At 47.0% G+C, this 18,401-nt stretch overlaps 1 protein-coding gene across 1 annotated transcript in view; it reads right to left on the reverse strand.

Moving 5' to 3' along the window:
• LOC142888994 (connector enhancer of kinase suppressor of ras 3-like) overlaps positions 1–18,401 on the reverse strand; it is a 44,960-nt gene that overhangs the window by 9,216 nt on the left and 17,343 nt on the right. Inside the window, exons 3-15 of the mRNA XM_076027511.1 lie at positions 16,306–16,508; positions 15,598–15,685; positions 11,691–11,732; positions 11,141–11,260; positions 10,784–10,843; positions 10,141–10,209; positions 9,474–9,620; positions 6,928–7,052; positions 6,301–6,488; positions 6,120–6,206; positions 5,673–5,923; positions 3,004–3,041; positions 643–676 (exon numbers count right to left, since the gene is read on the reverse strand). Of these exons, the coding sequence (XP_075883626.1) occupies positions 643–676; positions 3,004–3,041; positions 5,673–5,923; positions 6,120–6,206; positions 6,301–6,488; positions 6,928–7,052; positions 9,474–9,620; positions 10,141–10,209; positions 10,784–10,843; positions 11,141–11,260; positions 11,691–11,732; positions 15,598–15,685; positions 16,306–16,508 (1,452 nt within the window). The remainder of the gene's footprint in view (positions 1–642; positions 677–3,003; positions 3,042–5,672; positions 5,924–6,119; positions 6,207–6,300; positions 6,489–6,927; positions 7,053–9,473; positions 9,621–10,140; positions 10,210–10,783; positions 10,844–11,140; positions 11,261–11,690; positions 11,733–15,597; positions 15,686–16,305; positions 16,509–18,401) is intronic.

The following is an 18,401-nucleotide window of genomic DNA, read 5'->3' on the forward strand; positions in this document are numbered from 1 at the left end:
GTGAATTCATCTGAATTCCCTCCCATGTTTTACTTATGTGCTATTTTTTAAACGGGTTCAGTTTTTTGCACTTTTTCTCTTTGGTTTGAAGTCTTTTGCAGTATAGTTGTTGATGCCATTGCTATCATCATCCCATTAGAACATAAATAATGTCTGTCTCCCTCATGAGGAAATTCAAGAACACTATAAGTAAATGAAAGAATTACATTTTCCCGCATTCTGATGCTGTGCAGGACCTCAACGTGTGTCCAAAGGCACAATAATGAAGCTAAACATCTGGATCTGACCGTCAGAAGGCCCAAACATGTGCCATGCGTATTTGATTGCTACGTGCTGCCGGCCTGGTGGTTCAGGGATTGATGGATAGCACGGATGAAGGCGGCATGTTGTCTTATCTGTGCGTGTGTGGGTGAGAGAGAGAAATGCAAATAGCCTGTAATTAAAGCACTCAGCGTCTTGTCCTTCTGCCAAGAACGAGACCAGTGGCGGCATTCCTCATGGACTCACTCAGTAACACATACAGTGTAAAACAGGAAGACACTCGTTGGATTCATAAAACACATTCATCATTCTGTCAGCGGTAAGACTTCGATCGCAGGTGTGTTGGGGGGTGAGGGGTGGGGTTGGCCTATTAATACTTACAGCCTGAGAGAAGGAGTAGGATCGCTGGTTGTACCTGGAAGACATAATAAAAAGCAAACACTTAGAGATGTGAAACACGGTCTTGGAGCTAGAGTCAAGTGTTTTTAAAGTGGGAAAACCTTCAATCGAGCATGTTTGACACAACATGATCGGATGTGTTTTTACTACATGTATCTTATCTGTGTGTGACAAACTCCCTAACAAACCCCCTGACAAAACATGTGGAACGCAACTTGAACGGCCTTGTAGACAAATTTTGCAAAACACCTCGGCTTAAAAACCCAGTCAGACAAATACAACAAAGATCCAGTGGCCGCTCTTGAAGAGGCTACCTCAGTTTGCGACACTGTCCAGAAAAACGTTCAGCAGATGCAACATTGGCAACTTTCTAAAAAAAAACAAAAAAAAAAACACTGTCCAGGCCTGCTAGAATCTCTCGTGAATTATTTAGCAGCCTCTTAAGGGTTGCATGCACAGAGAGGAAACCTTTAACCCCCCCAAAAAAAGCTTAAAATGCTCACCGGGGGCCTCACCCTGCAATTTCAGGGTATGAAATTCTCTCCAGCTCATTTTACAATTGCTGACATTTGCAGCGTTCTCCTCCATCCTGTCATCCATAAATTTCCATGTCTCTGCCTCCTCTGTAAATGACTGGTTACAGCCGAAGGAGACGCTGATGACTTTGCTCCCCGAGTGCTTTTTTTGCAACTTCTTCCGGCCTTCGCCCCCTGTCTTAACAGGCGACTTCAAGCCAAAAATATTCAAGTGGATGTAGCATCAGGTGTCATGCTTTGTCAGGAGGGGCCCAAGCGCTTTGCTTGGTATTAATTAATAACTCAAAATCATTGTGACGCCTGATTACACGGCCTGTCGGTCAAGCTCCATCAGTGCTCCGCTCGCGAGGCCCTCCACCAGCAGGGATGAGTCACCTGCTTGCTTCCGTACGGGCATCCACTGCTGCGTCTCAACGGGTTTTGACCATGCGTGCAACAGCAACTTGCGCGCGCCGGCTCTGAGAATAGCTGCGCGGGAGGAGTGGGGTGGGGATTGGATCGTCAGAGGCGGCGACTCATCGATCACGCCGTTAACGTGGCGGTGGATTCACGCCTCCTCGCTCGGGCGGCCGCATCCGAGACCGGAGGGAAGTAACTAGCAGGGAGGCTGCGGATGAGTGGACCAGAGGATGAGAGACTTGCTTATTAATATATATAAATATATATAGCGCGTGTGAGCGTTAGGATTCGTCACAGCGGCGACATTTTCCCCAAGTGGGCGTCGTAGGGGTGGATCACGACAGACGGGGGGGGGGGGGGGGGGGGGGATAACTCGGTGGCTTCTGTGGGAGCGGCTCCAGCTGAAGCACAGCACCAATCTAAGAATATTCAAAGATCTTCATCCTGGAGCAGATTTGCCAGATTAATGATCACAATACACATACAGATACACAAATAAACAAAAAAAGGTTGAATAGTTCTCCAGAATAATTGTTAGCCCTGTGTTTACAGCCTGACATCAAAGAGTTCAGTTGAACTTCCTGCTTTTTTGTTTTTGTCAAAACGAAACCAGGTGGTGCCAGAAGATGAAAAACAACAACATCTGGCCACTGGTGTCTTATTCTGTCTGGGCGCGAGTTTTGCCCAGAAGCCATGCCCGTAAAGCTAATTATTATTTCTTGGTCACACTTTCAACTACTTTAACAAGAATTAAATAAAATTATCAATTTTTCTTAAACCTAAGCAAAAAATCCATCCATCCATCCTCCCGCTTCTTCCTGAGCTCAGGGTCGAAGCAAAAATAAATAAATAAATAAATAATAAATAAATGTGCAAATGCTTAAATTTTAACATTGGAGAAATTTCCTGACTGTCCAAAAACATGTGAAGGAAGAAGTAATTCCAGGCTACCTTGTATACGATGTATTTAACAGTTAAAAAGACACCTTTACGGTGATGCCTCCTCTGTTTTTCTCCTTCAGCTGTCGCCATGCACCCACCTGTCTGTGCGTCTCTGTCTGTGCTCTGTGCAGAACCTCAGCACTGCTGGCTGGTTGTCTGTTTCCCTGACCATAAAAACAGGCCACCCATGGCCTCAACCCTTTAAAGAAAAAAATTCCCACAGCTTTGGCCGACCGTCTCTCTCATATTGGGAGGAGTTCAGCCGACTCCTTCTTGCATTTCCCTATTGGCCTTGAGAGAGGCAACGCATCAGTGTGTGAGCTACAGTGTTGTAGTACTAGAGATTGGTCTTGGTCTCAAGACCACTCGATACTCTCTAGTCTTGATCATGTCTCGGTCTCGGTTGGTGCGGTCTTGACGACAACACTGGTGTGAGCTGTGTGATTGGGAGAGTGAGAGGACTCACCGATGGAGGAAGTCACTGCTAGAGTGCCAATCAGGTCCCTGTGATGCATAGAGATTGATGTGTTAACGCAGTTTGTAGGAGGCAACCGTGATGAAAAATCACTACAGTTAACGTGCAAGGCCTCTTATAATTGAGATGCGCCAACATGCCTGTTGCGACTGCCGTTAAAATACTCATTTTGTCGTGATTTCATCGTTTGTGCCAGTCGTCAACATCCAGCATGATTTTATGGGGTCACGCTTAAATGTTGACTGTAAAGCATCTCTTGCGGGCAGCCAAATTACAGACGGTTGACAAGCGTGCGTCTTTAATCATGGGCAAGATTAAAAACACAACAACAACAACAAAAGCAAAACAGAAAGGAATCGTGGGAAACACATTCATCACATTCAACGTGTCTGTGTGATTTGTTAACGCTCCACAAAAGAATTGCTCCGCATGCAAGGTCCGCCAAATCATCATCTCCATGACCCAATGCAAGCACGGAGGTGCGTGAAATGTTAGCGGTTAGCAAGCTTAGCATCGGGCGGGTTAAGCAGAGAGCAGCTATGTCTTTAGGCAGACCACAGGTTCTTAGAGAGGAGTGCAAATTAGCGAGGGGGGGTGGGGGGGGGACCACAGGCAGGCTCGGGCGGGGCAAGATGCAGAGAGCAGAAGATGAGAAGAGATAAGAGGAAAAAGAGGCGCCAAAGGAGGTGGGAATGTTGAGCCGCTCTCTCCTCCGCTTCCCCTCCGGACGGACGATCCTCCTGCTGGCAAACAGCCCCACTCCCCCCCCCCCCCCCCCCCCACCCCCAGATCAATAAAACACACAAAACGGTTAAAAGCTGCTCGGGGAAGAAATGCCAGACTGGCCTTTTAAATGTTTAAAAGGCAACATATGTGCAGAGGGTGGATTCCCCGCTTTCACCATATGGTGGCACCAGCTGGGGTTTTTAATGTTGACCGAGGAGGAGAGTAGTTACATAAGCATCACCCATCTGAGATGGAAAAGGGGGGGGGGAAAGGTAACTTGATGTCGGCTATCACCTTTCAGCACGGAGGGCAGCAGCACCTCACAAGTCTAAGCTGGTCAGAAAACCAATGAATTGTTGTTTGTTGTTATGTTTGTTTTTTTTCCTGTGTGTAAACTGATTCAGAAATGACATAATTTGTTGATTTGTACAGAGAGCTGCGTTACAGTTACTGCACATTAAAGGTCCTCACTTTGCACGAATCAGCGGAATCACAAAGCCACTTTTGCTTGGTCCACTTTTCAGAGAGTGACTTATCAGCACTTTGTGATGTCACAACGGGCACTTGCATAAGAAAGGGTCGTCTTTAGCAGGGAGCCAAAAGCAATTTTTATTTTTCGCACTGAGGCTACAAACAGAAGGATAAATGGGCTGTTTTCTGGAGAGCCACTGTGTTTTTTTGGGGGGATAATCGGCCGTGTAATTTACTCCGCAGGAGTCCAGGATGAAAACTAAAAATCTGAAAACAGGGGACCTTTAAGCAGTCACTCCGCACTGGAAAATAAAGACAATACAAAAGATCGCTGACGTCGACAGATGTTTTTAATAAAACGCTATTCAGAGCTTACAAAAGGCAGACAGAGCAACACAAAAAAAAAAAAACACTTCCCTGCATTCTCTTAAATAATACTGTCATTTGGTCTGTGGTGAACTTTAGTCTCTCTGACCTAATAGACAACTGTTTGACCCGCGCGCGTGTAATCTGAAACTTTGAAACACTGGCTCAGCGAGGCCCTTTATTACTGTCAAACAGTCGTATGTTTGGACCCTTCCAAGGGGACAAATTGCAGGGTAAACTCAAACACAGGATGTGCAAGTTTACTGAAGGAATTGCATAGCTCTTAAAAAAAAAAAGAAAAAAGAAAAAAAAGAAAAGTACCCGGCCCCAATACCTGCTTGGTGACAAAATAGAAGCATCCTCTCACGAACCGACGCGGCATTTATAAACTACGAATATAAACACTTACCAAAGTGTATGCATAGCTTACAAGAGGCAACATTTGGCTGAAGGTACCGTTCACAAAAGTGTCGGTTGGAAAAGGAAAAAACAAAACAAAAACAAACATGTATATTAAAAGCACAGTTTCACTCACAAAATATGCACCGTTTGGCTTCATTTTTAGTTGTTTTTTTTTCTTTTTAAACCTCTGCTTGCAAAATAAACCGAAATGAGAAAAAGAAAGAAAGCTGAAGTGACATCAGGCGAATTATCTTGTTAAATTAAAGGTACCAGAGAGCATTTTAAACTGAAACACGACATAACTTAATATGTACAGGAGGAGTCCGTCATCAGCCCGAGCGGGGCTGTATCTTCCTGGAGGCGGAGGTGGGACTTGAAGGCAGCAGGAGGGTTGTGGGCGGCGTTAAAGAGGAGGTGATGTAATGAGCACTACTGACAGGTAAGTTTGGTTGAGGAGTAGTAGTTGCTAGTAGTGACACCAGGGAAACGTGGAGGTGGGAGGGACAGAGGAATGTGAGAAAGCCCGAAGCTGCCCTGCCCCCCCGCTGAAAAAAGTCCCCCCAAAAAACAGCTGGCCCTCACGAAAAAAATAATGTAAAGGCACTGAGGAAGGACGCAGGACAGGTGACAGGCAGCCCCGGACAGGAAGCGCATCATCAGTGAGTCAATAGCTTAAGCCTTGTGATCCAACTGACCAGTAGCGAGCGTTCTGCCGGCGTGCGCTTGGAGGCGGGCGCTACGGGCGCCTTCCTCGCGTCCTCCTGGTACGGGATGGTGGCGCTGTTGTGCAGGTCCGAGTTGGAGTAGTAGCGGCTGCCCCTGATGTGGTCCACCCTCACCAGGTGGCGCTCCCCCACCGGCCTGTAGGGCGGCGACACGGCGGGGACCTCCTCGGCAATGGTGGGGATGCGCTCGTTGCTCAGGTACCTGTAGAGGAGGTCGTCGCCTGGGGCGGGGGAAGGAAATGGGGTTTGGGGATGGGATCGGGTTGCCAGGTCAGGGACGTTGTAAACTCCTCGTAATCCTAATGTCTACGAATCTGGGACTTTTTGTGCGCGTGATAAAGCTTCAATCTGTGCGGTTTTTAGCAAACTATTGCTGTCACCTTATAACAAAGGAACTGAACACAATACTCTGCATACCTTTCCTGCCTTGCGCCCAGGGCTTAGCGTAGGGATCGACGATACCAACGCAGGTGTCCACCGGCATGGAGAGCGGCCGCGGTTTTCCTAAAAGCAGCCGTTTAAAAACGCTGATTAAAATCCTGCAATTGAAGATATTACAACATCTTCAATATTTGACAGCAAAGGGGGGGACGCTGACCGCGTGAGTGCTTGTGCTCCCTCATTTTGGGCTGAATCACGTTGGCCTCGATGGGGCAGCCGGCGCTCATCTTGTCGTAGTCGCCGATGGTGCAGCGTCTCCTGCTCTCCTTGTCCAAGTAGGAGTTGGGCGACTCGGAGCCCTTTGGCCTTTTGCTGATGCTCGACAGGGTGTCCGTCCTCAGTTCTCTGTGGGAAGGAAGAAATGACAAAAAAAGAAATATATATAGGTGTCAACAAAATTCCACACAGGAGGTCATGAGCGTTTTAAACACTACTACCTGATTTCAAAGCATTTTTAAGCAGTTTAAAGCTACGTCTCATTCAAAATGTTTTTGATACAATGGTTTTTATATTACCGGGAGGTGTTCGAATAAAATCAAGGACAAAATCAAAACGACGAAATACAATGTTTTCTTCTAGAATTGTGAGCCAAAACAGATTGAAAACTAGTGACGCGATTGGAGGAAGCAGATGGAAACAGGCGGGGCAGAATGAGATGTAGCGGGGGAGCTGGAGAGGGGTCGTCGGGGTCATGAGTCAAGGGGCCGGGACAGGAAATGCTAGAAAGGTCAACGAAGAGTGACCAAAAAGCTGAAGGCCAAGCGGCTGGTATGAGGGAGCCGACCTGGGCGTGTAGGGGACTGGGGGGGGCGGCGGGATGTACAGGTCCAGGATCGCCGGCTTCTCTTTTTTAGTTGATCTGTTGGCTGATCCGCAGGGAGACTGAGCTCTGATCAAGGAGGAATTGTTCTGAAAGAGGAAAAAACACAAAACACACACAAAGTTTACTCTCTTGTGCCTGTAGGACAGGCATGGGTAAACTACGGCTCGGGGGCCATGTGAGGCCCGTTAAAGCTTTTTATTCCGTCCATCTGCTGCTGCTCCGGCCCCCTCTGTCAAATTTTAGAACCCACTGTGGCCCCACCAGTCAAAAAGTTTGCCCACCACTGCTTGAAGGACAACGTTTGCTGTCAAAAACAAATGAAGTCACCGCGCGCCGGAGCTCAGGATCGAGACTAAACACGTCCCGCCGGCGTACGGGGAGGAGTTCACCGCAAGCGGCCAGAGATCCGCGCGCTCCTATGCGTCGGGGACCGAGCAGAAACCTTGGGAGTTTTTTTTTGGGGAGCGGAAAAATCGTGAGTGAGGTCCAAAATAACCCGGCGAGACGTGTACTTAAACTTTCCTCATTTGCCACAGTTATGTTTCCCCCCACCAACACACCGCAACGCGCTGCCCTTGAACAAGCAGACGGCTCGCTTTCCCGACGACCTTCGCCTCAGGAGACAGCCCAGTCTGAGGACACGTTGCATCGAGCCCGGAGATAAACAAGACGCAAACGTCACTCCGACGCTCGATGAGACCCGCTGAAGTGTTGAACAATCGTACTTTCTAAATCTTTTTCTCTTGCAATTCGACGTTCGACCTCTTTGGCGTCTTTCGGAATTACAAAACTAATGACGGTCTGTGTTCAAACCGTCGCCTTCGTCAACGCCGTTCACATTTAGTCGTCATGAGACCAAAAACGTCGCCTGACAAAATAGCGTCGTGACAAGTTACTGAGTCATTTTTTTTGTTGTTGTTGTCGTCATGGTATGACTCACCACCGTTGGCTTTTGTGCTAATAAACTGTTGAAGATAAAGAGATGGCATGTTTGAACTTACACGGCCTACATTTTATGACATTGCATCACAGAACTCTCGACACTCTCCCATAAAATGTAACTCGAAAGTTGAATAGCCAATTTGTGAGTAGCACATATATATGTATATATATATATATATATATATGTGTATATATATATATATATATATATATATATATATATATATATATATATACATATATATATATATATATATATGTATATGTTCTTCCCATTCTAAGTCAATAAATTACAAAAAAAATGTAGAAAGTATATGTTCAAAAGTCACTCTCAAGAGACGGCTTTTAATGTATGACCTTGATTTTTCTTTTATCAAACACATTAATCCTTAAGGTCAACATTTTCAGACAGGTCGGGCTCGGTCTTGACGGGCGGTTGCGAAACCCAGAGGGAGAAAAAAAAAAAAAGCACCTGTTTGTAACATTCCGCAGGTAAACAGGTTCACGGGCAGCAGGTGAATGAGTGACTCACTCCGCTCAACTCAGCCGTTTGGCAGCCGGAGCGACGGGGTGAGGTTCGCCTTGTTCTGAAACAGGCTGAGTCATCGCTCGGAAACGGTTCGCAAAACTTTGCCTGACATTATTCTTGTTTTCCCTCTTTGCCGAAGCGTCACATGTGTCTCAGATAAACTGAGATGGCTGCCTGAGATACCCAGCGACTTGTTCAAACAAGGTGCCGTGGCCACCCCCGGTGCTGGAGACACTTTGTTGATTTGAGAAAAAACCTTATCGGCCTTATCTGGTCGTCTCAGTCTACGGCTGTTAACATTGTGCCGGCTTGACTCTGAGTCCCTGATTCTGACGCTTAAAAAGGGATTTAGTTGTGAGGATGTCGCCACAAGCCAAGTCTGACTTCCTGTGTTTGCACAGCTCATTAGCTTCCAATCGCATCGCTTGTGTCGGTGCAGTATTTAGCATCTACTCCTGGTCCGTCTTTGAAGACTGCATATTCAGACATGTTTTTTTTCTTGGGTGAACCTGAACCGGACGAACTTTGTTTCTGTCACCAGATCTCAGCGCGTCGCTCTCCGTTTCTTTATTTTATCATTATTTTCTGCCTTGTGTGAATTTAATGATGTTTTGAATAGCGGAGGTTCTCTGATAAGCCCTTGGGCTTCTAACCTCACCTGCACGTTTTCTTTTTTTCAACATCTTGTGCAAATACATTTTAAAAAATAGAAAAAAAAATGAATTTCGACAGTCGTCTCAGCTCGACAGAGCTTGGCAGCCCTCTCTCCCAGACGGATTGACATCATGTGACTTTCTTTTGTTTTTGCTTCTGACATTGTGCGCAGAGATCTTCTCTGAATTAGGACGCGGCAGCAGCGAGGCCTGTCAGGACTTGCTCCCTTCAGAGCCAACTCCCTAAAACCTGATAATTGGCAGACGACAGCTAAACACCAAGAATGTTTTGTTGATCTAATGAAAGAAGAAAGTGTTGGAAGCTTTCCCCATACATGTGAGTGTGTGTGAGTGTGCGTGTGTGTGTGTGTGTGTGTGTGTACCTGTGGCACTGGGGGCTTCCAGCGCATGTTCTTCAGCGGTGCTGGGGTGAAGCCTGTGGTGCCTGTGGGCCTCTTCTTGAGGAGGAGCACCACACCTTTTGGGTCTTCTCTCAGCTTCACCACCAGGTTTTTCAGCTGCCAGCCCACCTGGTTTACAGGAAGAACATACACACATACACTAAATTACCATTGATTCATATCTTAGATACACATTTTCATGCAGATTCATATATGTAGTATGCAGCAGGCGTTGTCAGCTATATTCTGCACTGTCTTCCTACATATTTGTATACATGCATGCACTGCACCTGCCTCACCCGTATCTGCTGCACTGTGATACTGTCTTTGCGTATATGAATTTGTGAATACCATGTATTTGCACTTTAATAACTGGCGCTTTACACCAGATACTTTGTTGAACTCACTCTGCATTTTATGTCTATGTATGAATGTGTATTACTGCCTACTATATTACTACTACTACAACAACAATTTCTCCTTCTCTTTTACCTGCCAGGGGACTACGGTTGTACATTAGCAGTCTTGCTATCTCCAACGCATTTACATCTTTATTCACATAATGATGTTCATTAATGCGTATTGTCCCTTTCAAATAAATAAATAAATGCACAAATAAATAAATAAATAAATCTGAAGGACTGCTCACCACCGTCTGCTGGTTAACTTGGATGACTTCGTCGCCCGCATGGATTTTTCTCGTCAGGTCTGCGGCTGACTGTGGAGAACAGATCATTTCAATGAATACGCACACAAACACATTTTTTAAAAAGCAAAGTCCCGGACTGCTGATCAAAACTGCCTCCCCCGACATCAAACAAACACCGTCTGCCCGCGCGTGCATTGGGTTGAATTGTTGTTGTTTTTTTTCTTCCCCGCAGCACACAAACTGCAAACAGGATTAGCCGGTCGTCGGCGGGCGGCGATGATTCAGGGCTCCGATTCACAAGTCAGAACCGGAGGCGAGAGGAAACAAGTGGCGATGGTGCCGGCGTCTTAGTCACCGACAGGCTGTCTCGGTGTGCGGGAGGAGGTAGGAAGCGCCGCGTGCGGAGGCTGCTCGTGATATTTACTCGTTAGCCGAGTGAACAAACAAGCAACCGCTCGCCCGCCCGCCCGCGAGGATGAGCAATGCTCGTCTCCTGATTCCAATCAACAAGTTTTTTACACTTTAGTTTAGTTTTGTCTCTTTCGCGAGAGAATGAGCAAGTGGCAGGATGACTGCCACAGTCATTTTATATAATAGTATTATGAGGGACAGTAATGAAAATCAAAGCAACAAAAAAACTTACATGTTCTGTGGTTCCCGTGATGACATGTAAACCATCATAGGTGGATTTTATGTACATTCCCTAGTGGGGGGGAAAAAAGAAAGAAGCCTATTAAGAGTTTTCAATGAAAGAAATAGAAAACATACACTAGCCGTCAAAAGTTTGGACACTTTTGACTGATGTGTTCAATATCTATCTGCAGTGTAGAAAAGATGAAAAGATGAAAAAAAGGAAGACAAGGTGTGTCCAAACTTTTGACTGGTAGTGTATAAATTCATATTTATATATTTTCTAATAAAAAATGTAGTCATAGAGCACAAGGAGACGTGTGGTTCATATTATGAAAAGCTGCATCCCTAAACTATGAGCATTCCTCACCAGACCCTCTCCTGCTTTGATGTTGCTTATGTGGACCTCCTCCAGGCAGGCCGACTGACTCATCAGCGGGTCCGAGGTGGTTCTCACGGTCTGATCACAGATGCCGTTCAAAATCTTGGACTGCAGAGGCACACAAGAGAAACAAGGAATGATGTCAGATTGGATTTTTCTTTTTCTCTTCCATGCACCGTCTGTGCGTGCGTGACCACAATACTCAGCCGGTCAGTCCACAACGAAATCAGACAAAAGCTGGACGCGATGCCCCCTTATGAGTATGAATGGCAGAGACGTAAAAGGAGCGCGAGCAGAAAGAACAAAAGTAGGTGAAAACAGGTCTGGGACAATCATTAAAAAAAAGAAACATTAACTGATAGCTGGACTGTCGGTGAGCTTCCTCCACTGCCAGGAACCTACAGACCCTGGTCTGATTTATTCTTTCAGGAGGGATCATCTTACTGCGAAAAGCGCTACGCGAAAAACCAGAAACTCTCTCTCTCTCTCTCTCTCTCTCTCTCTCTCGAGAGAGAGAGAGACGAGGAGGTTCACTCACCACTTCCAGGATCTTCTCCTCCATCTCGAAGACGCTGCAGTCCTGCAGTGACAGCACAGTGACAGCGGATCAGCATCCCAGGGTGCAAAACAAGTGATACCACCATTTAAAAAAAATGTATTTCATTCACTGAGTTCAAACAAAACAATTAAACACAAACATTCCCAACGCCTGTATGAAAGACAGCAGAAAGAAGAATAATCTTACATGATCTGCCTCTTTGCCCAAAGAAATACATTTACAGAGAAACTCAATGAAATAAAAACATCCACAATGTCAATGTCAACATAAGAACTTTGAGCAACTGGAAAACCTCAAAATAAACACATTTTACATTTCAACCGCCCTGCTGCTAAATTCTGCAGAGCCCTAACTGTGTAACGGTCGTGTGGTTCAGTAAACTACAGAGGAGAGGAACTGCTACACTGACATTTACGGATTGGGTAATTGTGTGCAGACGACCCTTTGTAGGGTTGGGGGGGGGGGACATTAAGATTAAGATTTGGTTGGGCCTGAAACAATGTGACTATAACTCACAGAGGGGAGGGGTGTGGGGGCTAAGAAGAAGCAATAAGTTGGTATAAAAAAGCAGGTCAGCGCCTGTCGCTGAACCCTAAAAGACAGAAAAGTCTTCGCTTTGAAAGAAAAGCGTCGTGACCAGCGGACTTCTGGACACGGGAGCAGTTATTGGAGCTGTTTTGGCTTCGTCAGCTGGAGGGCCGACCGCCGTCGCCCTCTCACAGCTGAGGCAACAGCCTCCAGTGACAACTGTGCTGCCGCTGCCAGTGAAAATCCCACCACCACCCTCCTCCCCGCCTGTTGATGGAAGCGGCTGAACGACAGCAATGCCCCCCCACCCACCCCACCGTCAAAACGCCAGCGACTCACGACTGTCAAAACTTCACCAGCGCAGGAAAAGTCACCTGAGCTGCTCCTCGCTTTTTCCCAAACTCAAACGCAAACAGAGGAGATAAAGGATGAAGTCCCGCTCGGCATTAGCGGCGTGCGGAGGCATGTGCAGCCCCGAAACAAAGAGCCTCCATTGCTCTTTGCAAATCTATTGTGCAGGGGGAGGGCAAATAAAGGGGGAGGAGGGGTGCATGTGGTTTTTTCATCCTTTATATTTTCTAAAATTTTTCCATAAGCTTGCACATTCCGCCAGGCCAAAGGGGGAACCCGTGTTTTCAAAAGCACGAAGCCTGTCGTGCCGTCGGTTTGTTTGCACGCTGGGGGGAAGGGGGGTCGGGGGGTGAGGTTGGCGGGGGGTAGGGAGGGTTCATGGTCTGTCTGTGGCCGCCGGTGCAGGCTCCAATTCAAAGACAAACTGCCGACGTGGAATCAAGGTGAAATGCCACGTTGAAGGACTTGCAGTGTATCAACAAAAAGCTTTATTAATGTGTTTTGTTTTTCTTCCTTGGAGGAAAAAAACCCCCCTGAAAACCAATAAAATGTTCACCTAGGGAAAAATTCTCAACCGGGCAAAATTTCCGATGTATTTTTCCAAGAATTTCCAGCCGCGGAAAAGTTTCCCCCAAACGAGTTAAAAAGCACATTATGAAAATCAAGTCAAATCTTTCTCATTTTTTTCAAGCATTAAATCCTTCACTGTAACATTTAATCATTCCACCACCCGATACAGATCCCAGAGTCAAAATCACACTGCTTTTTTTCTTCTTTTTTTTCAACCAAATTTCTCATGGAAGGCCCAGCGGAGGGTCGGGGACAACTCCCCTGGCGCACTGATCCCTAACGTTACGAGTTTTCCCACAGCCGGTGCGGATCGGATGACGCCGCGTCGCTCCGCGGGCCCTTTGATCCGCCGCCGCGGCACATCAGCGTGGCCGAGCGATGAAGTGGCAAAGACAGTTTGTGCAGGAAAAACTGTGCGAGTGGCTGGGGTGAAATAACCACTGTAGACACCCAAACTCTTACTCTGCTCCATCTTTTTCTATTCTTAGACTATAGTGATAGCCTAAGATGACAAAAAAAGAAAACACCAACAACCTTCAAGTCTAATTCTAAGGCTTCCGCATTGAGGGGACTTTCAGACAAGGATGACCTCAGCGCTGACGGGTCAGCCGGGATGGGTGAAGTCAAAAGTTTCACGGTTGCTTCCCATCGTGAGCGAGGCTTTACCCCCTGGCAGAAAATTTAACTTGTGTGAAGTTGAAACCCCCTTCGACTGAGCCGGGCAAAAACCTCACGCTGTCCTCCCTCATCATAAAAGCAAATTGTGGTGGCAGAACTGCTGGGCAACCTTTTAATTATCCCCGTGGCTAGCACTTAGCCCCGTACTTTTGCATGAACGTTTTTATTTTTTGCAGGAGATTGTTAGGCGTCAGTGGGCTTAAACAATTTGCATCTTATTTGATAATTGCGACGAGATGGGGCGCAAACAGCCGCCGTCTCCCGCTTTGCTAAGTGGGAGTCAATCTGCGGCCCTGCGAGTCTCTTTCAGCACCTCCGAGGTTGACACGGTCGCCTCTCGGCCCCACGAGGCTCCGTGGGAAATGTATACGCCTGCGTTTCCTCAATGACCGTGACCGAGACGCTCACAGCGAAACGGCGGAGATGCTGAAACCTCAGACTCGGAAAGAGGAAAGAGGCACCCTGGGAAAGGGATTTGTGCCGCGGTGCGATAACTCTGTAAAGAAACCACACCTGTCTCCTTCAGAGGCGGCCACTTTCCCCGGCGGAGTAATACGAGTTGCCAGGTGGGCAACAATGATGTGGCAACCTGCAGGAGGAGCAGCATGTGATGCATGTGCAGCACAATCAGGCGGAATTTGTAGTTTATACCGGATGCTACTTGTCAGCTTCCTCTGGCAAAGACATTTAAAGGTTAAGTGTGTAATATTTGGAGATTTTGAAGAAGAAACAGTGACGTCAATCAAGCAATTTTAAAATGTGGCGCTCTTTGTATCCCCCTTGCTCTCCTAAGCTTGCCAGTGAACTACGTTGGCCTGCGCACCTAAACCTGGATACCACGTCCACCTTCTAATTCATTGGTTTACTTCAAGACACGAGTAGTCGCCCTAACCATGAAACTCACTGTTAGACAGGCTGGATTGGCCACACCAGGCTTCCTTAGAAATATGGTAGTGCAAGATGGCAGCTAACTGCTAGCAAGACCTTTGCTCTATGTATATTCTTAGAAATAAATGAGAACCGTTCTGAGTGTAGGAAAACCAAATGACATTTCATTGTTCTGCCATTGTAACCTTTTATTAATGTATATATGAATATATTAAGCTTTTAACAATATAACAATCATCACTCCATCCAAATATTTCACACTGGACCTTTAAATCTCCGCTCCTTAGTTGCTTGGCACTCGCAGCGGAGGCCCCGCCGTGCCCAGACAAATATAGCGACTACATCTTGATCTTTTGAGGCATTAAACCGACACGCAGGAAATGCTTTGCAAGACACCCGGCGAGAGCATTATTCCGCAAGAGGGACCACATGGCTGCGAGGAGGACGGCAGCCTGTGGAATGTTGGCAGCTACTTTTAAAAGTGCGCCATGCCGTGCGGGCAATTTTTTTTTTTTTTTTTCTTTTTCTTTTTTTAAACCAAACTTGGAAGACCAAAGCAATGTGTACCATTAAAAAACAGCAACACACCACGGGGGGTCCCCATCGTTAGGTAAAGGGCCCAAGGAAAACATCGGCGCTCCCCTGTAAAAGTGCTCAGAATACCAGCTTCTGGCTCCGGCAGTGGCTGCCAGACCGCGCTTCGTACCCATTACTAGCTTTTCCATTTCATGCTACACACACGTCTTGCGGCCTTTGGGGTAAACGTGCGCTCAGTGGAAAAAAAAAAAAGGAGAGGGAGGAGGCGGCAGGGAAAAGAAGGTAGTGTGTGTTTGCTACACGTGTGTGTTGTTGGGCAGAGTAGCGTGCAGACCTGTTGCACCGTGGTGGTGAGCTCCAGGCACAGCTGAATGATCTTGTTCTTGGTGACTGTGAAGTCGCTGATCCCTGTCAGAGGGGTCCTGCGAGCGGACAAAGGAGGGAAAAGGGAGAACATTAGGGATCGGGGACAGACTGCAGACCCTTCTTTCGCGTCTGCTGAAAGCGTCTCAGAGATCCGATTGCGGCGGTTCAGCGCATAAAAACAGTGACTGAAAAACATAGACAATAACGAAACTACTGGGATGTCTTTTTTTTCCCACACCGCTCTAATCTTAGCATGGCAACTACCGTTTGTAGCGTGACGTCACCGTGCACGCTTTAGCCTGCTACAAAGAGGGAGGCTTAATTTTATCCAGCTCACACTTAATCCTGGCAACCTGCTTAAAACGTGCCGCTTTAATGCTATAACGCCGAGTTGAGAGTGTCACTGCTGGGGGAGCAGCATGGACTTTCTCCAATACACACACACACACAACAGCCACTATTGACTTTCACACAATAGCTTCTCAATTTTAGTATAGTGTAGTTTTTTTTGGCCCATGTGCACAGAATAGATTACAGGTTGTCGGTACATACAAAGGTCCACCTGCAACAACACTGAAGGGCCAAAAATAAAATCTTTTGAACAGGCAAGTCTGGGCACCTCTTTCTTTTTTTTTTCAATAGGGCCAAGACGACATTTACACAGGTGTATTTTTACCTGTCCAGCCAGGCCAGGAGGCTCTTGGCGGCGCCGATCAGCTCCACCACCGAGGTGAGGAAGTCGTTGGGCGGCTTGCGCGAGGCGTTGCCGTCGTAGGCGGGGCTCTTCCGGCGGTCGGACGTGGCCATGTGCAGGCTGTTGGTGGCCGCCCTCATCCTCACCACCAGGGTCTTCAGGTTGTCCGTCTCCACGCCGTAGTTCTGAAAAAAACAAAACAGAGATGTTTAAAATAAAAGAAAAAAGTAGAAGTAGAAGGTTGCGGACCGGCAGTATGGCAAATTAGGGCAAAATTGTTTCCAGTGGCCACTCGAGGTACTGCAGCCAAAAACCCCATGCGACCCCAAAAGCATTTTTCCCATAGCCCGCCAAACAAAAATGAATACCAATTAAACTGTTGACAATAAATAACAAGAAACCTAAATTGTATATTTTTTAAGTCAAGGACTTTAATCTTTCTAAATCATGTATAAAGCCCAGAAATTCCCCAGAAAAAAAAGCATTTATTCCTAGCATGACATCACGGCGCAGCACAAACTCTGGCTCGACTCGTTCTGATTGGCTGATGCGTCCCGATGCATCACTCGAGTTTACAGAGGCATGCTGGGAAGTGAAACTACTTTGGCGTATATGCACCGGGTGAGCAACTCTATTGAAATGAATGGGCCTTCTTAGTGGATGCTGGGGGTTGTGTGTGTGGTGTGCGTGTGTGTGTGTGTGTTTGTGGGTTGGGGTGGTGGTCCGATCACAGTCCCAATAACAATTTTGCCTCCCCGCCGCCCCCCAGCAGCCGAGCCTTATCTTCAGAGAGACGTGCTGTTTCCTGTTAGACGGCGGCGCCGTGGCCTCTTTAGTGCGCGCTGCCGTCTGCACGGGAATGAAACTTGCCCTGCAGCCATCCTCAGTTTCAGGGTGTGCGGGCAGACCGCGCACGTGAGGACAAACTGCTTCCTGTGGGGCCGGCGTTCCTCAACACGTTGCTCGTTTTTAAAAGTCTCTCCGTCAAAGTCTTTGCAGGGTTCAGACTCCATGAATGGGTGCGAAAGAGGTCATGACCTCAAGGTTTATTTATTTTTTTTAATCTGGTTAAATAAAATAAAATAGAGTGGCGCTTCACAGCCTGGCTCCTTGCTAAAATATCAGCTTAGGTTGCGTCGCCTGCCTGCCAGCAGCCAAATATGCTTTGCGAGGAATAAAAAAAAAAAAAAGGCACGTGGTTGGAAAACAACGGAGGAGATCTGCAAGCGATTAGCGTCTAATTTTGTTTGGCTGCCTCTCGCCTTCTCTCTCACCCTCTCCACACACCGTGTCCAATGGAATCACTGGATTATTTGAGCTTGTCAAACAGTAGCCCCCATGAATCACGGCTCACGCTGCAGCCGAAGTGGTCCAAGGTGACGCCGTCAAAGTGCAAATGTAGTTTAAAAGCATAAAAAAAAGTTCATTTTTGGATATATATTTATGTTTTTTGACTCATTGATTTTAAAAACAGCATTTTTTCCCCCCACGTGAAGCGTCTTCCTGCCCTTTCTTTTTTATTCACGAGTGACTGGCCCCCAGATGTCCCGCCGGCTTTTATTTTTTTTGTCCCACGCTGGCAGCTGCGCTTGGAAGCCACCGCGGCTCAGCAAAGCTCTCTGGTTCCAATCAAATGCAATTCCAAACTCCCATAACAGTATTTCAAGCCACGTTTTGCCGCTCTTCCCTTGTCACAGACAGTAAACGGAGGATCGCGACGGCTGAGGTTTCCCGTGCGTTGGGGGGGAGGAGGGTGGTGGGGAATAAAGACTTGAGTTGGGGGACCTCGGGAGAAATGGAGAATGTTAAATCACAACACAGAGCTTCCTGCCCGCGCTGCAGGTGTTATATGGATCTCGTCTCGGCTCAAAGAGTTTTGTGGAGTGTAGGATTTCTGCATTTTACGTGCGTTTCCGCTGAAATGTGACTGCGAAGGTTGTGAGATTCCTCGGGGAGAATCGTGAAACCGCTCTGTGAAAGCCAGAGAATCTGTCTTTTATGCATGTTGCAAAGGCACTGGGGACCTGTAGGGACTCAGAGTATGTATATCTCATTCCACGCAGATCTTTGAGTGAGTA

This window comes from Nelusetta ayraudi, unplaced genomic scaffold (assembly GCF_046127955.1).
Source record: "Nelusetta ayraudi isolate G7.1 ecotype Tasmania unplaced genomic scaffold, CSIRO-AGI_Nayr_v1 ptg000021l, whole genome shotgun sequence".
Taxonomy (NCBI): domain Eukaryota; kingdom Metazoa; phylum Chordata; class Actinopteri; order Tetraodontiformes; family Monacanthidae; genus Nelusetta; species Nelusetta ayraudi.